This window comes from Watersipora subatra, chromosome 3 (assembly GCF_963576615.1).
Source record: "Watersipora subatra chromosome 3, tzWatSuba1.1, whole genome shotgun sequence".
Taxonomy (NCBI): Eukaryota; Metazoa; Bryozoa; class Gymnolaemata; order Cheilostomatida; family Watersiporidae; genus Watersipora; species Watersipora subatra.
Genome location: NC_088710.1, coordinates 72222428 through 72245443, shown reverse-complemented (window position 1 = coordinate 72245443; position 23016 = coordinate 72222428). Strand labels below are relative to the sequence as shown.

Here is a 23016-nt window from a genome sequence, read left to right as displayed (position 1 = left end):
TGTTTACTCTCAGAGCGCATGGCAGCAGTGAAAGCATGAGCTGACGAAGTTATATATATATTAATGTTGACATAAAGGTAAGAAACTTTGTAATAAGCAGAGAAAGCTACTCTATTTCTGCAACATATAAATAACATTTCTTTATAAATTCAGCCCTAATCAAAAAGAAAGATGTTCAAAAAGAAAAAGACTAAAAAAATAATGTCTAAATTAGCTTGTCCAGTATTCTAGACAGAAAATTGAATAAGTTGTGCTGGTGATGGAATGAATACAGACAGTAAATGTGTAAGAAGAATAAAGGGAACATCTCAGGATCACAACAGGCAGGATTGAATTGAACAAGAATAAGAAAGAACAATGCGTAAGATGTGGCTCGGATATTTCTTGCCAATTATACAAAAAATTCCAAAGTTAGTAAGTCATGAAAAAGTGTAGGCCAGTAAAATGCATGTGTGGAGCAATAGGTATTACGCGGAGGAAATGACACACAAGTGTCCATTTTTTCCTTTTGTCGTTTTGGCTATAGGGCCTTCAGAAAACTCGATCATTCCTTCCTTGCCAGTCTTTAGTGAGTGTTTTATGCACACCAAACTGCAAAGATAAAAGGGAGCGAGTTCACATGGTAATTAACAACTGACAAATCTACTCTTAGATTGTGACAGACACATTTACCTCAACTACATCTATAGAAATCTTGCTGTAGAACCTGACAGTGCATTTTCCCTTAAAGCCCTGACAGTATGCTTCTCTGTTGAAACTTCATGATATGAATTTGGTGACCCTTCAACTTACCTTGACCCCCAGCTCAACAATGTAGGTAAACTAGCGCATAATTATCTGGCTGTCAAGGGCAGTGTAGGACATGACCTGCGTCCGTGAATACTTACACTCCTTTGCTGATGATGTTAATCAGCTCAGGATTTTTCACTTGATTAGCGATTTTCGTACAAGTTTCAAAGACGTTTGGCGTCTGCAGTATCACATCTCCTTTCACCCCATAATCATTGGGATGCAGATGTAGTACTAAAATATTGTCTCCAAAAGGGCTGACTGAGATACCTACAAATCAAATTACCTTGTTAGCGCATTCACATCACAAAAACTTGGGCAGTTCATGCAGATTAGTATGACTAATTATTCTTATGGTTGGTTAGAATACAACTGATAGCTCTGTCATACAGAAGGTTAAAGTTAGAATACAACTGATAGCTCTGTCATACAGAAGGTTACTGTTAGAATACAACTGATAGCTCTGTCATACAGAAGGTTACTATTAGAATACAACTGATAGCTCTGTCATACAGAAGGTTACTGTTAGAATACAACTGATTGCTCTCTCATACAGAAGGTTAAAGTTAGAATACAACTGATAGCTCTGTCATACAGAAGGTTACTATTAGGATACAACAGATACCTCTGTCATACAGAAGGTTACTATTAGAATACAACTGATGGCTCTGTCATACAGAAGGTTACTATTAGGATACAACTGATAGCTCTGTCATACAGAAGATTAAAGTTAGAATACAACTGATAGCTCTGTCATACAGAAGGTTACTATTAGGATACAACTGATAGCTCTGTCATACAGAAGGTTACTATTAGAATACAACTGATAGCTCTGTCATACAGAAGGTTACTATTAGAATACAACTGATAGCTCTGTCATACAGAAGGTTACTGTTAGAATACAACTGATTGCTCTCTCATACAGAAGGTTAAAGTTAGAATACAACTGATAGCTCTGTCATACAGAAGGTTACTGTTAGGATACAACTGATAGCTCTCTCATACAGAAGGTTACTGTTAGAATACAACTGATAGCTCTGTCATACAGAAGGTTACTGTTAGGATACAACTGATAGCTCTGTCATACAGAACGTTAAAGTTAGAATACAACTGATAGCTCTGTCATACAGAAGGTTACTGTTAGAATACAACTGATAGCTCTCTCATACAGAAGGTTAAAGTTAGAATACAACTGATAGCTCTGTCATACAGAAGGTTACTGTTAGGATACAACTGATAGCTCTCTCATACAGAAGGTTACTGTTAGAATACAACTGATTGCTCTCTCATACAGAAGGTTAAAGTTAGAATACAACTGATAGCTCTGTCATACAGAAGATTAAAGTTAGAATACAACTGATGGCTCTGTCATACAGAAGGTTACTATTAGGATACAACTGATAGCTCTGTCATACAGAAGATTAAAGTTAGAATACAACTGATAGCTCTGTCATACAGAAGGTTACTATTAGGATACAACTGATAGCTCTGTCATACAGAAGGTTACTATTAGAATACAACTGATAGCTCTGTCATACAGAAGGTTAAAGTTAGAATACAACTGATAGCTCTGTCATACAGAAGGTTACTGTTAGAATACAACTGATTGCTCTCTCATACAGAAGGTTAAAGTTAGAATACAACTGATAGCTCTCTCATACAGAAGGTTAAAGTTAGAATACAACTGATAGCTCTGTCATACAGAAGGTTACTGTTAGGATACAACTGATAGCTCTCTCATACAGAAGGTTACTGTTAGAATACAACTGATAGCTCTGTCATACAGAAGGTTACTGTTAGGATACAACTGATAGCTCTGTCATACAGAACGTTAAAGTTAGAATACAACTGATAGCTCTGTCATACAGAAGGTTACTGTTAGAATACAACTGATAGCTCTCTCATACAGAAGGTTAAAGTTAGAATACAACTGATAGCTCTGTCACACAGAAGGTTACTGTTAGGATACAACTGATAGCTCTCTCATACAGAAGGTTACTGTTAGAATACAACTGATAGCTCTGTCATACAGAAGGTTACTGTTAGGATACAACTGATAGCTCTGTCATACAGAACGTTAAAGTTAGAATACAACTGATAGCTCTGTCATACAGAAGGTTACTGTTAGAATACAACTGATTGCTCTCTCATACAGAAGGTTAAAGTTAGAATACAACTGATAGCTCTGTCATACAGAAGATTAAAGTTAGAATACAACTGATAGCTCTGTCATACAGAAGGTTACTGTTAGAATACAACTGATAGCTCTGTCATACAGAAGGTTACTGTTAGAATACAACTGATAGCTCTGTCATACAGAAGGTTACTATTCGAATACAACTGATAGCTCTGTCATACAGAAGATTAAAGTTAGAATACAACTGATAGCTCTGTCATACAGAAGGTTACTATTAGGATACAACTGATAGCTCTGTCATACAGAAGGTTACTATTAGAATACAACTGATAGCTCTGTCATACAGAAGGTTACTATTAGAATACAACTGATAGCTCCGTCATACAGAAGGTTACTGTTAGAATACAACTGATTGCTCTCTCATACAGAAGGTTACTTACCGTCTTATTGTACTTACTTTTGAGACTGTTAAAGAGGATGACATCCTTGATTTCCTTCTTTTCAGCCACAAGATAAATTGCGTTGTTTGCTAGCATGAACAATCTATCACGGTTCTTGTAGCCATTCCTGTCAAATTTGGTGGCAGGGCACGCGTACTGCAATATCAGAAGTTAGTGCTGAAGTCTACAAGACTGCTACTTAGATAACCCTAGTAATACCACAGAGCAATCCCTTGACAGAAACTAAGCGAAAGGTGTTTTTAGAAACTGTGGTGCAAGATAAAGCTAAGAATTGTACATGAACGTATCTCTGAACATCTATGAATATCTGTATTAATACTCACAACTATCTCCTCGGGTGGATCTAGCTTTTTAGAAAGTTTAGAGAAGACTTGAGTGTGCAGCTGATTGAGGCCAGTGATGCCTTGCAAGCCTGGTATCTGCGTCACTAAAGCATAAACACTTGTTAATTGCAATCTCTGTGACAATGAAACCTGTCTCAGATCCTCAACCCTATCACAAGTACTGATAGTTATTTCTAGTTAGTTGGGAGTACCTGTGAGTACCTGTGAAGTGATGAAAGGGCTGTCGTATGCTCGCAGGATAAGATGATTTTTTGTCTTTAAAAATTGTTTCAGCCACCACCTTTTCTTCCATGCGAGCTTTTTTTTCTGGACTCATTGCCGTGCAATACCGTCGCACCATGTTTGACATATATAACTCCCTCATATAATCATTTGCCTAAAAACATTTACCTTCCCATTTTCCACTTTGCTCAATAAGTTTTTTGTTGTGTAGCATTACTTAACAGACACTGATGAAAACAAGGCAATAATACATACTATTGTAGCGGATATTCATTTCAATGCAACTATGCTGAATAGGAACTGAAAGTTTGCAGTAAGTGTTTCTATTAGGCTGTCGTAAACACCAAGAATCTCTTGCAGCAACTAAAAGAGCATGTTCACACCAACTAAATTCCACTTGCCTCTTGCACCAGTCTCGGTGCAGCTGGCCAATTTTTGTCTAAGACGGATTTTGGTAGATTGTCTCGTAGCCTAGTCAGATAGTTGTAACGAGTGAAGTGGATAAAGCCTCTGTTCTCTTCACACTCTGGTTCATTCCTCAGCATGAAGCCCTTTATATACCTAACGAAAGTAACCACAAACAATGTATCGACAAAGCTAATATCTCCACCATCTCCAATATCTATGTCAATTTGTGATGCGCCGGAATTAGGAATTCTTAACACTGATAAGCGTATTTGCTAAAATATTAGAACCGAGGAGTCACTTTCACATCTCTAAATGGTACTTCTTTCTTGCACAACCTTCGCAGAGCTCTTTGGCAGCGATGCACTTGTTAGAATGTACATAGTAAGTTGCCGCCGCTTTACCAGAGCTGACCATACCTCATAACATCACAGCAAACACAAAATATTCGCACAAATAATCTTACTTTCTGATGACTTGCACAGCCCACTTTCGTTTCTCAAGCAACCGCCGTGCCATCACTCTTCGCCAGTGCTTGGCAATCATAATCACAGCGACTCGCATTCGAAGGAAATTCTTGCGAGTATAGAAGCCTTTGTACTTGGCCTGTATGCTGGTGGCAAGCTGGTGTTTTCGGGCTTGTAGAAGCTCCTCTGTTGCAAAAAGTACCTTTGGAAGTCGGATGAAAATCTTTGAACTGCAAACAGGCAGACGAGAATGGCACGTACAGCCCTACATCATTGAGTATAGGTAGGTGAATAGACATGTACAGTCCTACATCATTGAGTATGGGTAGGGGAGTATGACATGTACAGTCCTACATCATTGAGTATAGGTAGGTGAGTATGACACGTACAGCCCTACATCATTGAGTATAGGTAGATGAGTATGACATGTACAGTCCTACGTTATTGAGCGTCGTTAGAAACCATCATGGATTCCAATGGCTTGAGCGATTTCTAGTAAATTGTTTTAGTAAAATAAATCAATCTGTAAATGTCTCTCATACCGAGTAGCAACGTCCATAATCTCATGTGCACCTTGATATGCATGAGTTGTAAATATGTTTGAATGTAGGCTTTGGTTACATTAGTGTCAAAAGAAACAGATAGCACTCATGACAATTATCAAAAGATTGCACGGTAAATAACTGGAAATGAAACATACATTCCAAGTCTGTAGTCTTCTTCCTCATAATTAAGATGATTGACCAGGGTCTGCACACCATCCCTGTCTGAACCGGAAAAATGTGGCCAAGTCGCCGGACATAACGATTTGTATCTTTGCAGAAAGAATCGGTGAGGGCGCCTATATGCAAACCCCGCTCTTCGCACTCGCAGGTTCTCCATTAAACCAAGATATTTTACCTACAAATCATAGATTTTGGCTTTAGTTGTTCTGCAATGTAAGAATCCTTAAAATAGAAGGAGATAGAATGTGATGCCAACAGCAGTGTGTAATACCTGGCTAGACCTCAAAACCTTGGGATCAAAACTACTTTTTTTCAAAACCTTGGGATCGAAACTACCTTTTTTCAAAACTTGCCAAAGGCTTGTGATCCACTACTATTGTAGGTTCAAAAAGCTCATTTGTATTATAATTAAACCCTTGAGCTGTAACGTTCTTTTGTTTTTTATACTTTTACAAAAATTAGCACAAAAATTGAGAGTTGTCTTCTCATTTAATCTTAATTTAGACTGCAACGAAAAGCTGTACAAGGTATACCAGTTTATATCAATGACAAGAATATAAATACTTATGCAATATATCAATATGCTGGAGACAAAAAGCTAGCAGGTTTTTTTGCAAGTTTACTGTTGAGTGTGACAAGATCTGATAATAACATATTATATTTAAATCAACTTTTTTCCAATCTTTAACAAATTGCTCAGTTCTAAGTGTGTACGCAAAAGATTAGCTGTTATCCACAAATTAAATGGTATCTAGCAGAGTATGGTGTGTCTCTGGGTGAGAAATGATAAGCTGTGCCACATACAGTTACGATACAAGCCTCACGACCAGCTCTACCAAATCTCTAAAGGTCGCTACAAGCCCACCCCTTCACATACCTGATGCTCGACGATCGACCGGCTAAATATGGATGAGCGTTTGCTGTCATTGGGCTTGACGCAGCGAACATATGAGGGCTCCTTCGACATGAGAATATTCATGAGCTTACTGAGCGACTGCTTGAATGAAGTGGCAGCAGATTCGGGCCGTTTCTTGATTTCAAGTTCTTCTTTATTAAACATGTCTAAGGTGACGGAGTTGCTTGTCTGTGTCATCACTTTCTTCAGGTCTCTGTACAATAGGTCGTTGTTCTTCTCGAGGAACCCACTCACCGAGTACGTCACGTCTCCCGCATAGTGCTTTAGCCTGAATTCCTATGCAAGTAATTCTATAGCTAGTTACAATGCTTAAGCCATGAACAATCTCACTACAAAGCCTGTTATTCATACCGGCATGTTTCCCAAAAACTCACTGCATAATACCTATCTGCATTATCACTTCAATGAAATAGGTGAAAGGTGATTTGCATTTAGTTGACACGGACACAATTCTGTTACATAATCCTTCTAATAAAAAGCCCTTTTCGTCAGACACCCTGTTTTTATTCAAATTTATAAATATCACCATTTCTTGCATCACTCTATATTTTAACCACTATTCAGTGTTTAATTTATTTCAAATAAAAAAGATTCTCAAGGCAACTTGGGATGAGCTATAAAGCAGTTACCAAACCTTGATAAAAAAAATAACCTTTACTGTTCAGTATTCTAAAGGAACTAAACAAGAATGAATAGTTGCTAAAAATTCAACAAACAGGACATGGAAGGTGGGCTAACCGCTTGAGGAATCTATTGTGTATATTCCAGGCCTTTCACCTTGACAGGAGTAATATATGGCAAGTGAGAAGCTATTGCAGCATAAAGAGAAATTGGCTGGTGTGTCTCATGCAATACCCGGGTGTGTCTCATGCAATACACGGGTGTGTCTCATGCAATACACGGGTGTGTCTCATGCAATACACGGGTGTGTCTCATGCAATACACGGGTGTGTCTCATGCAATACACGGGTGTGTCTCATGCAATACACGGGTGTGTCTCATGCAATACACGGGTGTGTCTCATGCAATACACGGGTGTGTCTCATGCAATACACGTTACCTCTACTTGTTACTCTCTTGATACATTTCCTACACTGATTTCTATAGCATTGCATGCTTGGCATAGTTTAACCATTTAAGTACACATGCCAAACTAGTTAATGTTTGTTTTATGCGATGGAAGCTTGGCCGGTTGACTAGGAAATATCGCTATACGTATATAAAGGAGTTGTCTGCACCAGATAATGAGAAACTTACTGTCCGACTGATTGTCTTCTTTGTAGTCTTATCTGTGCATTCATATGAAGTGAAGTGATCATGCTTGCCAATGTTGTCACTCATTTTTGTCAAAAAGGTTTCATCTGTAGCTTCACCAGGTCTCACGCATTCCTCATCCTGGGCACCACATAATATATCAGACACTATATCAGTGGGTTGGCGAGAAGAGTCAGCGCATAGGCCAGTAGTATCTAGCATGATGCTTAGCAAGTAAAACGAGTACCCACCATGATAGCGATCATTCCCATTGGCTTGGAATCGATGAGGTCACAGATAATCTTGTTGTTGAAGTACTCTACTGGCTCCCACTGCATGAACAAGGTCAAACATAAAGCTTAAATTGATTATTTCTTGATTCACAAGATGAAGTCAGCTCAGTTGGAATTACACATAGGCTAGTTAATGGCATGTTACAGCTGGCCTTAAGGCATGTTACAGCTGGCCTTATGGCATGTTACAGCTGGCCTTATGTCATGTTACAGCTGGCCTTATGTCATGTTACAGCTGGCCTTATGGCATGTTACAGATGGCCTTATAGTACAGGGTGTAATACCCTTCTAGACCTACAAAACTACTGAATCTAGACTGTGCCAGTCTTGAGAAGAGAATGTCAATGCCTGAGGTCATAAAACAGCGGATAACAATCAAGCCTCAGTTGGTAGTCTATTGTGCAATGTATGTAACTAACCTAGTCCCTGTCCCAAATCCTACCTCTGGCCTCATATCCTACCTCTAGCCTCATATCCTACCTCTAGCCTCTTATCCTACCTCTAGCCTCATATCCTACCTCTAGCCTCATATCCTACCTCTAACCTCATATCCTACCTCTAGCCTAAAAAACCCTAGCTCAATGACAAGGTTATGATCAACATAGGAATTGTCGGTTCCTACTGTAAGGAGCAAACATATACCTCTATGCCTTCTCGTAGGTACTCCTCTTGCTCAGACTTGAGGGTTAGCTCTATGAAGAGTTGCTGCAACTTCTCATTGCAGTAGTTTATGCAGAACTGCTCAAAGCCGTTACTCTCAAATATCTCAAAGCCATATATATCAAGTAGGCCAAATAACATCTTTCTTTCTTTTTTCTGCAAGCATATAAATTGCAAAATTCATATATTACTATGCTTTGGCTGTTTATCTATGCTTCTCTATACACCTTATCAGCTTGTGTCTGTGAGCTCAACTTACAGGGACCTCGGTTAGTTACAGCAATATAACACCTGGAATCAAGTAGTCATGTCAGTTAAATCCTCAAAACCATGATTATTAAAAACAGACGAGGAAAAATAATACGCAATCATATCAACATCACGCATTATTGCTGTATTTTTATAAATTGTCAATAAAGAAGAGTTTAGAGTTAGAGGTGTAACATATACCATAAGAGTTTAGAGTTAGTGTAACATATGCCATAAGAGTTTAGAGTCAGTGTAACATATACCATAAGAGTTTGGAGTCAGCGTAACATATACCATAAGAGTTTAGAGTTAGTGCAACATATACTATAAGAGCTCAGAGTTAGTGTAACATATACCATAACAGTTTAGAGTTTGTGTAACATATACCATAAGAGTTTAGAGTCAGTGCAACATATACCATAACAGTTTAGAGTTTGTGTAACATATACCATAAGAGTTCAGAGTTAGTGTAACATATACCATAACAGTTTAGAGTTAGTGTAACATATACCATAAGAGTTTAGAGTTTGTGTAACATATACCATAAGAGTTTAGAGTTAGTGTAACATATACTATAAGAGTTTAGAGTTAGTGTAACGCATACCATAAGAGTTTAGAGTCAGTGTAACATATACCATAAGAGTTTAGAGTTAGTGTAACGCATACCATAACAGTTTAGAGTTTGTGTAACATATACCATAAGAGTTTAGAGTCAGTGCAACATATACCATAACAGTTTAGAGTTTGGTAACATATACCATAAGAGTTCAGAGTTAGTGTAACATATACTATAACAGTTTAGAGTTAGTGTAACATATACCATAACAGTTTAGAGTTAGTGTAACATATACCATAAGAGTTCAGAGTTAGTGTAACATATACCATAACAGTTTAGAGTCAGTGTAACGTATACCATAAGAGTTCAGAGTTAGTGTAACATATGCCATAAGAGTTTAGAGTCAGTGTAACATATGCCATAACAGTTTAGAGTTAGTGCAACATATACCATAAGAGTTCAGAGTTAGTGTAACATATACCATTTTGACACAGACTGCTCGAGGGGCACCCTGATATCAGATCTCAAGTATTTTACAAAATTGGTGAAGTCATCCATGAGTAAAATGTCAAAATGCTACCATTACTGCCTTAGGACTATATGCAGATCAAGGCCAGTTTAATGCAATTGAATCAAGGGTTCAGTAATTCACAGCCCCAAAAGCAATTACAGTTCATGAACTGATCAGATTCTGACAAATCTTATTGTCTAGATCACAGCAGCAATGGTGATTAAGAGGTATCAGTCATAAACATAGAGGGCATGTATTAATATGCCTGGCATGTATTAATATGTATTATATCCTCATGTTAGAGAATGAGGAGCTGTCAACTACCCTGTATAGTTCCATTGAGAGAAGGAAGTAGCCCAACTATCGCCCTCACCAGAATTTGTAATAAAAATCATCTCCATCAGCCCTAAAAGCCGGCTGGTAAACCGACTACATTTTTCAGTGTCAACAACAGCCCAGTAGATCCTAGCCTCTCGCAGTAGATGCAAGCCTGTCGCTTTGAACATAAGCTCGTTGCACTACACAAGCTTGTTTGTACCCAATCGGTAGACCAATTCGATACACAGGTAGAGGGTAAAATATGTCATTCACCAACTGTTCATGACCATAACTTGATCGATCTTCAAAAATATAGATCTTTGTAATATGTAAAGTTGTTATATTTGTTAGTTGGTCCAAATGACTTAACAAAGTGGATCTTTAACCCAATCCATGGCATCTCATTCTGTGTGTTGATGAACATAAAAGAAATAACAGTAGGAGTCATGTAAATGGTGTCTTCAAGGTTGGTAGCAACGCCACGTGACTCGGCTTCATGCGACTGAAAAATGTCGATCATATTTATTCCTCTGAGACGATACAGTTAGTTTTTGACACAATCAGGTCAATCTTCCGAAGCTGACATTCTTCTAGGAGCAATATTTTCTCAGATTGTTGCTATATTTTTATCCATGTTCTAATGTATCGACATTTTTTTTTTCAAATTTGTGTTGTGGACAGTCGCTTGCTAGTCTCCTAGCTGATCATATTAAATAGCTTTTTGTGAAATCATCTGTTCTGCCATAAGCTAAATGTGAGTCCTGGTCAAAAGAAAATTATTAATTCCAAATACCAGTCACTACAATGACCTTGACCTACACAAATTTTGTGCTGCACTTGTGGTCATAATTAAAGTCTAGATTAGTATTAAAACTACGTAGTTGTTCTGACAACATTATTCTGGCAACATATAGGTCTACCGCAGTGTAGTCTGATCAGCATTCCACTGTACACAGCATCCAGTGTGAACTTATCTATGCGCAGCTAATGCTATGCTACAGCGTAATCCTTGTCAGTTTAAACCATAACTGTCACGAACAACTTTTATTGTATTTACTAGGTGAATCAAACACGCTGATTCCAATTTTGTACTCAAAATAAAGATTAGTCCACTAACTTTCAGAGTAATGAAGGCTTTTTTACAGCGTTTCAATATCGGTCTTGAAAACAACACGATCGGCATAACAAGCTCCGCCCATAAATACGCGACGTAATCTAGCTTTTTAGTAACAGAAGTTACGTAGGGATGTTTAGACCGATTTAGAATAATAGATATGGGTGTTTTAAAATCCATTAATATCTAAATTCAGCCTTAAAAATAATATCAGTCTTTTCTGAAAGGTAGATGAGCTATTTAACATTGCATATTTAAAAAAACGCGATAACAACGCTAGTTCGTGATAAAACCGCACTTTTTGAGCTCATTTTCCTCGGTGTCCAGCCCATTTAAACGTCATGTAACAAGCTACGAGCAATTTTAAATAGTTTATATACCTTTCAAAAAAATCTGAAATTATTTTACAGGCTGGATTTAGATAATAATGGGTTTTAAGACACCCATCTCTATTATTCTAAATCGGACTAAACATTCCTAACTTCCGTTCCTGAAAAAGCTAGGTTTCGTCACATATTTATGGGCGAAGCTTGTAATGCAGATTGTGTTGTTTTCGAAACGGATATTGAAACGCTTTAAAAAAGCCTAAATGACTTTGAAGGTTAGTGGACTAATCTTTATTTTGAGTACAAAATCGGAATTAGCGTGTCTGATTTACCTAGGAACAACGATAAAAGTTGTTCGTGACAGTTATGGTTTAAAGTGGGTAGCAGTCCAAGCTGACAGCTGGTAATGAGCAAAAGATTAACTAGCATTAAACAGTTACATATATTGCCAAAATATGAGTCATAGAAGTGCCTAGTCAGCGTTGAGTCACCACACTGCCCTTCCTTGCCGCTTCCTAGCCATTGTACCAACAGCAAGTACAAGCTCACAAGTGGTGCGAGCGCAAGGCCTATCAATAACAAGCCTGGGGAGACCAAGCCTGACTGCCTCACAATAAGTCATTTGAAACTGGCACCATTCATTCTCATGCACATCTGAGCAATTAGGGATAATAAGCCAAACATGACATACCACAATGTTGCTAGAGGGGTTTGAAGCATGGGGGTGCCCAGAGTGGTATGGAACATAGAGATGCCCAGAGGGGTATGGAACATGGAGGTGCCCAGAAGGGTATGGAACATGGAGGTGCCCAGAAGGGTATGGAACATGGAGGTGCCCAGAGGGGTATGGAACATGGAGGTGCCCAGAAGGGTATGGAACATGGAGATGCCCAGAGGGGTATGGAACATGGAGGTGCCCAGAGGGGTATGGAACCTGGAGGTGCCAGAGGGGTATGGAACATGGAGGTGCCAGAGGGGTATGGAACATGGAAGTGCCCAGAGAGGTATGGAATAAGGAGGTGCCCAGAGAGGTATGGAATATGGCTGTGACCAGAAGTGTTGGGGACATGGAGGTGCCCAGAGGGATATGGAACATGGCGGCGCACAGAGGAATATGGAACATGGCCAATATCTCTGACAGCAAAACACTTGGCGGCCATGACTAACCTGGCTCATCAGTGAATCATTTATCCTGTGCACGAGCCATGTGAACATCCTGTCATACACAGCCTTAGCAAGAGCATCCCTCGCCTGATAGGCCTGCTCAACGGACAGTGGAGTCTTGATCTACATCAGAGCAGCAGCCTTCATGCATTGTCGTTCTTAGCTCTACTTTATATGTAGTATACAATATAAAAGTGAGTATATAAGTATAACTTAAGTATAAGTATGACTTATACAATGTATAAGTCAGCATCATTTCACCGTGCACTTCATTCCAAATTTACCTTATCAGGAGATATCGATAGTAACCATAGGGCGAATTTGTTAAAAACCTTAAAATAGTGGACAATGTCTAGTAAAATCATATAAAAAAAGCTATGGTAAAATGAAAAGTTTGTCTTATACGTAAAAATATAAGAGAAGGTATCTGAAGGAGCGTACAGGTAGATGTGAGGAGCGTACAAGTATATATGCGAGTTGAGCATGTATCCGTGAAAGGCAAACATGTATACGTAATGCATGAAGCACAGATGATAGGCCCATTAAATGACTCAAGGGAACAGGTGCCAGTGTCAGAATATGCCATATGACATGTCAAACTAGGTACATGACATGGTAAACTATGTACAATATCATGTGCTACTAGAACAGAGTGGCAGAAGTGAGATAGTTGCAATAAAACCAGATGAGAAACCGTTTCAGCCAAAAGGATTTGCCACGTCTTTGGATAGACACTCCTAAAAGGATGTAAAACCGTGACAAAATATTTAAGATTATGCAAAGTTCTGTATAAAATATGGATTATCTAACACAACAGCATATCTCAAGTACATAACCCGCTACAAATGACAGCGACGTGGTTTTTCCGATTTATCTTGTTTCTTATTATTTGGTAAGTGCATAAGTCCGATGTTGAAATCAATTCACTTTGTTGAAATCATTGAAAAAAATTATTGAAACAAGTAATTTTAGACTCCCAATAATCAAATGCCAAATGATCATTTGCATTTGAGGAAAAGATGGTTATAGTCCACCGTTGCCTAGATAGTAGATATGCACTCGACGTCGTCTTTTACTCAATACGTTTAATATAAGCAAATCGCTGACAGGCCACAGGATATACCCTGATACAACCTTCTATGTGCCAACTTCTGCTCAAATCGATAAAAGAAACTAAAGTAACAGAAAATAGGAATATACTATAATAACCACCACACAGAACTATATAAACTTGCATCAATAGTGAAAATGCTCTACCAAACAATTTTTTTATAAAAAAAACTTCAGGTGAAGTACGGGTATGCTAGGGCTGGTCTGCCCTCCACCCATCCTTAACGCTGCCCTGACAACTGTTATGGCATGCCAAAAAGCCTGCAATTAGAATATGTGCAAGATTAATGCATTACATAGCAAAACCAGCCCCTGATGCCTTGCTTTAAAGCACCCAGGGGGGCAGCTCACCGGCCCTTAGCATAATTTCATGAGAGTTTCAGTGAGTTCATACCTCATCATCTTTGGCAGGCACAGTCCGATTGAGCAGTGCAGTGTAGAGCAGGTTCTCTTCACATCCAAGCAACTGCAAGTACCAAATCATATACATGTATGTATTCACATTTTTCTTTTAATACTGTATAAGGAGTGACACGGTAGTGACAGAGTGACATGATACTGAAACACGGAGTGATATTATATTGAATCACAGAATGTGACAGAAGTGACATGTGACAGAAGTGACATGTGACAGAAGTGACACATGACAGAAGTGACATGTGACAGAAGTGACTCAAATAATCAAGACTATGTTAGTGCTTTTACAAAAAGCTGAAACTAGCACTAGTTGATTTGTTGCCAAAATGTTTTTCATATATTTTTTATATATGATGTTACATTTTGTGCCTCCAGTCAATAAGAGTTCAAAGAAATATGCGTCATTCAGCGAAACAATTGAGATATATCGACAAGCTCAAAACGGTGAGCTAATAAACCTGTTTGTGACTGTACTATCACTGAATAGAAACACCAAATACATTTAGCATGCCGCATGAGGCAATCACTATTAAGTGTTCTTTGCTTAAGCTAACAAATGCCACAGTGGTGATACAATCTAAAACTACTAGCTCCTTATCAGCTTGGATTTCGATGATAGCTATCCTGAACAAGTGACCCACCTTGCATATAATTGAAATACATTTCTCATCGGGTATCTGAGTTCTGCTGCCGCGCTCCTGCACAAAGGTGAGGTTGCCCAGGTGTAGCACACAGGCCACTATCGCGAACAGGTCCTGCAATATGGAGGTTTATTTAGGCGCAAATACAGATAGTCTACAAGATATTGTGTACGGGAGGCAACATTCATATGATGTCAAGCAACTATGGCGTATGTCATACAATGCCAATCCCTCAGGCATCTTTGCATAGCATTAAGGGCATAAACGGTATGCAAATGAAGGATAAAAGAGCCGCAGCTTGAATATATTAAAGGTTATGCACGAAGACCCCAATAAATTAGAATTTACCAAATGGCACGCATTGGAAATAAATAAGGAAATGGTGCAATACCTGCTGCTGGTCTTGACCAAAATCGCAGACATCTAAGGCATGCTTGACCACCTTAAACATGTTGTTGTCGTGAACTGTGGTCTCGGAGCCTACCCCACCCTGCTTGAGATAGAAATAGTCATGAGGATCAGAAGATAGGCAGAGCTTTTCCAGAAGAACGACATCACCAGAGTTGAGCAGCTCGTAGAATATATGAAAGTTCCTCTCACCCCCCACATGCCTTACTACTCTCGACTTTTCCAGGAGATAGTTAAGGATATGACCTCCAACTGGTATACCCTGCACACAAACATGGCAAACTTTCAATGTTTATTCATGCGACAGAGGGGTCTGTGAGACAATCACGGATATAGAAGAATCTATGGGATAATCCCCGCTATAGATGGGTCTGTGGAATAATCCCTGCTACAGAAGGGCATGTAGGACAATCTCCCGTCATCGAAGAGCCTGTAGGACAGTCCCCCGCCATAGAAGGGTCTGTGAGACAGTCCCCCGCTATAGAAGAGTCTGTGGGACAATCTCCCCCTATAGAAGGGTCTGTAGGACAATCCCCAGCTATAGAAGGGTCTGTGGGACAATCCCCCTCTATAAAAGGGTCTGTAGAACAATTCCTCCATAGGATCTCATCAGGTTACTAATTATATTGACAAAATAATCACGACTGAAAGTTCCAAAGATTCCTTCTTTACAGCCACCTAGCACACTTTATTTCATATAACAATAGAGATGCAGTAAAGCTCGAACTATTCTTGTACTAACTACATGGCTGCCAACAACTAAACAAAAGACACTTGCGACAGTATTGAGTGAACAAGATCACTCTAAAATCCTTATAGAGCTGTCCAAAACCCAAGACAAGTCACCAGCTGTAGAACAGATGAATCACCGTACCTGGAAATCAAATTGAATGTCCATGTACTTTCCAAATCTACTGGAATTGTCATTTCTGTTTGTCTTCGCATTTCCAAAGGCCTACAATCAAAGAAGGCAACAGTATATGCAAACAGTTTTGCATAGTTTTAAGACTGAGCCAGCTCACCATACGTAAACTTGTTCTAGAACTGGACCCTTGAAAATATTAGCATCAGGAGGATATTGTACTTTTGCGGCCACACAGGAAACAAACGTCTGCCTGACTCATACCGTTGAAACTAAAAAGTATTCCAAGAGCCGGCCACCAGCTGCCCAGTGGTCTGAGTAACCAATAGGATGGAAGACAAGCTCTTACTGAGCCACCTTTTACTAATCATAATGAGTCAGAGGGATATGGAATGGGTATGAACTATGAACTAGCCAGGAATAATGGAGTGCTTATAAGTGGCTGACTCATAACTCTGTAGAGTATATTATGGTTGATCTAAGCAGCTTTCATATGATGACTGCATCAGTCATAAGGCAAAGTCTACTCACAAGTGCCGGGTTCATGTCTATAAACTAGTGCTGGGCACGGGTAATAAAACTTGTTAAACTAGCGAGTTTATGAGTTTACCTTCTCTCCGCTTCCGGGGAATAGAAATTTTGAGCATTTCGATCTTGCAGGTTTGGGTTTAGACTTGCGAGTTCGGGTTTTGGTACACGAGTCCGTCGAGTAGAGTGGACAAAAACTCGGTCTATTGCGCCCTGAGCTCTAAGCACTGTTTAACAACCTGCCTGTTAATGCTGCGAGCACGAATATCGGTCGATAGGAAATAGTAAAAAATAATAAATAAATTGAATAGAATTATAATTGCATTGTAAATTTTAATATACATGTATATGTCTAATGTTTGGAAATTTTAGACATAAAACCCGTATCAACAAACCCGATACCTGAAAAACTTGTTGGCAAAGAAGTACTCATGCGCAGAACTAATATAAACTGACAAACCGAGTTTCAGCTATCATAATAGCAAACTTGTAACGTCAGTATTTGTTTATTAGTTGTCCAGGTTACACAAACTGCAGCTGTGCGACAGTACAATTTCAATAAACCAACAGTTTCCTTGCGTGTGATAAATGTAAAACATTTCATATTCCGGCAGAGAGCAAATCAATAAACTGATTATTAAACTATTAATATTAAACTGTTCATATTATATTGGATGGCAACACTACTCTGAATTACTACAACTTGCCAGCCAGTAACACGTATTGAAGATCATTACGGAAGCCAACAGAGAAATCACTCTGAAGCTTTTAGTCTTCTGTTATGTAATTAGATAAATGAAATGACAAGTAATACAGTACACATACATGTATATGTACGTATATACAGAGTATGTACAAGTAATACAGTACACATACATGTATATGTACGTATATACAGAGTATGTACAAGTAATACAGTACACATACATGTATATGTAGGTATATACAGAGAATGTACAAGTAATACAGTACACATACATGTATATGTAGGTATATACAGAATATGTACAAGTAATACAGTACACATACATGTATGTATATACAGAGTATGTACAAGTAATACAGTACACATACATGTATATGTAGGTATATGCAGAGTATGTACAAGTAATACAGTACACATACATGTACATATATACAGAGTATGTACAAGTAATACAGCATGCATGCATGTATATGTACATATATACAGAGTATGTTTATTAGTAACGATAGGCTCCCAGTGAAACACTTATTGGTACGGAGTGCTACTAGAGAGGTAATTAGTTGACAACCTACACTGATACAAGTGGATCAGTCATCCCGCGATCATGATTTACTAAAGGAGTTGAAGGTAGAGAAGATAGTAGGGTCAGAGTATGTAAAAAAGAACCATATGCAAATGTACTGATTTACAAAACTGTAACACTTGACAAGCTTGGGAAATGGTATGCTGAAAATTACTTCTTATGTCAAGAGAGATATTTGCCCAAATTCCACGTTGTTTGTTGAAGCATACCTGTAGCTAAAACTATGATTGACGCTCAGCAGCGTGGAAGGAATGTGATTACTCAATAAGACACACTCGGCAGATAACAATCCTGGAACGGTCAGTTTATTTAACTTGTCACAGAAGCCCAGAAAGAGCAATAGCTAGTGCACTATATCCAAATACCATTCAGTGTGTTTGACCAAAATGGTTTGAAATTTTAACAGTTGGCCTATCAGTGACATGCCTAAAAGAATTAGGTTTGCGTTTGAATATTTTCCATACTATTGCCAATAGCTAATCGGAAGGTTAATAGGAACGAATGGTAAACTACCTATACGAGACAAACACCCCTTTTTATCTTGGAGCGCCATAAAATGATTTTAAAATTATCTTATTTCCATTTTCACCCCTTTACAAAAACAATTCTAATAAAATTTGTGGCATATTAATTCCTGTGTAAGTAGAGCATTACAAAGGGTGAAAGTGAGCACAGAGATTCGTGGACAACTAACTGCCTGTCACTAGTCTGGTTCAAGTGAAAATACATCGGCATGTTCTCATGAACTGCTAATATTCAGATGGATATAAGCTGAGTAGTACAATATCTTTAGAGCAGTTGCACTAAGCGCACCATATAGGGCATGGTGTAGGGCTGTGTGTAGAGCACCATTTAGGGGCACCGTGTATGGCACCGTGTAGGGCACCGTGTAAGGCACCGTGTATGGCACCGTGTAGGATGTTAGATTCAGGGTAATGAGCAGTCTTAACTGAACACTTTCCTAATAACCCACATGAAGGCTTCGGCCCTTGCATCCTTTGGGATTCATAACTTTCGAGATTTGCAAATGGCATCAATGAATTACCAGCTCTTTGTGTTCTGACCATTATAAAGCCTGGTTAACAACTGACCATTATAAAGCCTGGTTAACAACTGACCATTATAAAGCCTGGTTAACATACATTTCGCAGCGCAGTGCAGGGGATATAAAAGCGAGAGATAAAGTTCCTGGATCATGTAAAATTTATGGGAAAAACTGGCCATATAGCGTAGGAGCTTCACTCGCCATTGCACAAAGGTTTAGACAGACTAGACTATGTAGAAGTTACAACGATGTCTTACTGAAAATGCTGTAAGACTCACCATAACAAGCTTAAAAAACATCCCGAGTAAATTTATTTTTGCTTCCTCTTCAAACAGACTTCACTCACAATAAGCACATGTTTGCGCATGCCCACTACTTACTGACCTCCAATATGTGAGAGCTTTAATATTATGTATATGAAATATATACAACGGTAATGAAATACATACAAGATGTAATACCCTCTGCGTCGAGCTGTAAAACGTTTGAACCAATCTCAATAAATTAATCAAGTTTGTTCCAAAAGTCAGATTATGATGTTCATTAATTTGTTTACGGAGCAGCTCAGCGCATCTGATACAGAATACATTTTGAGAGTGCTATCGAATGATAAATGGTTTCATTCTAGCCATGCAGAAGCAAAAGGTCAATTGATAGTATCACTTATATTCATCCCTCATCAGTGACTAAGCTGTTTACACCCTCCTCATTGCACAAATACTAGTTTCTTCATAAATGAAATGCATGATCTGTCTCTGACTGGAATAAACATTCAAGTGAGTCATGAGTGAGACAGAAGCAATGACTGACCTCTAGCAGTGGGTTGCTTTCGAGCAGTCTTTCCTTGACATCCTCCACTTCTTTTGAATGCCGACTAGCCTTGGCTATGTATTGCAGTATCTTCTTACTCGCCTCGGTCTTCCCGGCACCCGACTCGCCAGATATCAAAACACACTGGTCACGATTTTCGTCTATCATATACCGGTATGCAGCATCAGAAAGAGCGAACCTGCAAAAAAATAAAAAAGATTGTTTCCTATTACAGAGACAATTCGATACTCGCCATGTCTATCAAGTGTCCCATCGCTCACCCACACACCGCCAGACAAAAGAGAAGCTTTTGCCTCATTGGCAAACAAAACAGATAAGGTAAGGTAGCATTCGCTAATCCTAAGTCCCTAAACGGTGTCAAGCGTAGGAGACTAGAGGAAGAGTCACTTATCTCTACAAAACCAGCACACGGGTGGAAGTCACCTCCACACCGCATGAATCACCAGCTCAACACATTAATGTTTCATGACACCAGCCTATTCACCCTCTCACTCTCAGCTCTCATGTCAGGATGTTTAAAGATGATGAATGCTTGCACAGGCACTTACACAGGCGTGCCAACTGATAATTTACTGTGAGAAGCTGAGTAATGACTGACGCATGATGAAACTGCAGGCCAGCCAAGGTTAAGTTCATGACAAGACTTTGTTTATAGGCACTGGCACGCCAGCAATTTTAAATACACAGGCCCAACAACAGAGTCCTCATTCAACATGCCTAAACAGCCTTATGATCTACGGCAAAAACTTACACATGAGGGGGCAGCTCATAAAAGTCCTCACTTCTGTAGAGATCCATAACCTCAGCTGAGTATATCGACAGCTCTTTGTATGGATTGACTGAAACCAGGACTGGACCAATGTAGGTCTAAAATAGATATTACCAGTCATCTACATAAAATGCCAAATACTGATGGTACACTAGCTATTGCGGAGTCACAACTGAAATGCCAAGTACTGATGGTACACTAGCTATTGCGGAGTCACAACTGAAATGCCAAGTACTGAAGGCACACTAGCTATTGCGGAGTAACAACTGAAATGCCAAGTACTGATGGTATACTAGCTATTGTGGAGTCACAACTGAAATGCCAAGTACTGATGGTATACTAGCTATTGCGGAGTCACAACTGAAATGCCAAGTACTGATGGTATACTAGCTATTGCGGAGTCACAACTGAAATGCAAAGAACTGAGCGCTTTTAAGAAGTATCACCTTGTAAAGGTATATAGAAGACTACTTCTAACTGTCAGATGAGCTCCAGGCCATGCTGATAAAATTTAGCCATGCAAGAGTAACAACTGCATGAGCCCTCAAGTCTACTGATAGGGTCAAGGATGACCACCAGCAATTCTTCCTCTCACCCATCCAAGCGCTTTATCATGTCAAAAGCGGGGCTGGCGAGGTTTGAGAGCATAATAAACAATCGACTCCAGGTAACGCTCAGCAAAAGGATGACTACTGACACACCTACGTAAGCGGCTTGTCTGCAGCAGTCAATGATGACAACCAGCAGTAGTTATCTTTGCTCTTCAAACCTGTACTTACAATATCATTGCCTGGAAGCTTGCTGTTCGAGAAAGTGCGGGGATAATATACTTCTCTTGGCTCACAGGGCAAGAACAAAAAATGGGGGCTAGAAGAATCCATGTCTCTCAGATTGTAGGGCAAGAAGGGGTTGCCGGAGAATACGCGTGTCTCAGTTTGTAGGGGGAAAAGGTGGGGCTAGATGAATTTGTATAGGGCAGGAAGGAAGGAGGGTGCTATTGAGCCAACCGCAGCTAACTTACGTAAATGAGATCATGTTTGAAACGCTTCTCAAGGTTGGAAAGGAACTCATCCAAGCTGAGATGATCGTGGAGTAAGACAAAGTCTTGCACTCCTATTTTATCTCGTTCAAGAAGGGCAGCTTCCATTACTCCAGGTCCTAAAGAAAAAGTGATACAGAAGTGAATTTTGTGCAATGTACTATTGGTTATGGGAGAATAGCAATGCGAAAGTTTAGTAGTTGGACCTTAAAATCGCTGTAAATGTAGGTTAGATGCGAGTTGTGAACCTCGTGAATGTAACTCTGTCTGAACTAGAAACTGCTATACCAAAGTGCTCTCCATTGTAAAAGAAACAATAGAGCATAAGAATATTACACAATGGGTGATCACGCATGACTAGCCTCGAAATAGGAAACACAAAACTGCCTTTTCCAGTCTACCTGTAAACAGTCAAGCCTATCCATGCTCCCTAACCTGTTTACATTCAGCGTAATGCAAAGGCTCTGCGTATAAGTACTGAACTGTATGGATGCACCACACAATCAGCTCACTTCTTAAGTATATACAAACACAGCAGCTGCTAGACAATCAGCCAACTATATGCTAGCCATGATGCACTCTATCTACTACATAGCACAGCTACTGGTACCACCTCTAGCTAAGAGTCACTTGTATCTAGGAATCATCAAAAAGCAAAGAAAAAGAGGGAAACTTTCAAATTCAATCAATTTCTACTTTAATATCTTACAGACCTACCTGTGCCCTAGTACTAGTAAATCTTACAGACTTACTTGTGTCCTTAGACGGGTTGAAGAAAGAATAACCTGTTGAGCGAGCAGAGTCCTCACACCCCACCTTTTCTCGCCATGAGCTACAGTAAAACAGTGAATAGAGATACTATGTGCATTCACACAACTCCGACTAGTTCATGCGTCACTGATTGCCCGTCTCTGCTCGCCGGCTATCGCACACACATAATCGCATAATGGCCTTAGTCAGAGGCTTATCCTCCGGAATGCTAGAAGGTTTATTGCCATGGACTGGTTCAACTGATAAAAGAAAATGTTGACACATTAAAAATGGGATGGACATTTTATAAGTTGTGATAGGCTCGGAGTACGGTACTGTCTGCATGGTTTTGCTAAGCTCTCATTAGCTGGTGATATTTATGAAAACAGGTGAGAGAATACTTAGATAATGTTGCT

The 23016-nt window shown here is 39.2% G+C and overlaps 1 protein-coding gene across 1 annotated transcript; it reads right to left on the bottom strand.

Moving 5' to 3' along the window:
• Window positions 1-15: 15 nt before the first annotated feature.
• Window positions 16-22739, bottom strand: LOC137391710 (unconventional myosin-Ic-like). The gene is made up of 21 exons (XM_068078240.1): window positions 22603-22739; window positions 21833-21969; window positions 20794-20909; window positions 20022-20220; window positions 16362-16442; window positions 15471-15749; window positions 15080-15193; window positions 14416-14487; window positions 12915-13034; window positions 8656-8829; window positions 7972-8052; window positions 7724-7861; window positions 6428-6742; window positions 5526-5725; window positions 4825-5055; window positions 4355-4514; window positions 3933-4107; window positions 3711-3814; window positions 3384-3522; window positions 888-1059; window positions 16-591 (listed from the first exon to the last, which is right to left on the bottom strand). Exons 2-21 carry the CDS (start codon window positions 21956-21958, stop codon window positions 468-470), a joined length of 3120 nt encoding a protein of 1039 aa, XP_067934341.1. The 5' UTR covers window positions 21959-21969; window positions 22603-22739; the 3' UTR covers window positions 16-467.
• Window positions 22740-23016: the final 277 nt, after the last annotated feature.

Bases quoted from the DNA above. Each gene is read 5' to 3' on its own strand.
- LOC137391710 (XM_068078240.1), bottom strand. From the start codon at position 21,958: ATGGAAGCTGCCCTTCTTGAACGAGATAAAATAGGAGTGCAAGACTTT. The intron at 20,221-20,793 runs GTAAGTTTTTGC...ATTTTTTTGCAG, and splicing joins TATGAGCTGCCCCCTCATGT to GTTCGCTCTTTCTGATGCTG. The intron at 15,750-16,361 runs GTACGGTGATTC...GTTTGTGTGCAG, and splicing joins ACATTCAATTTGATTTCCAG to GGTATACCAGTTGGAGGTCA.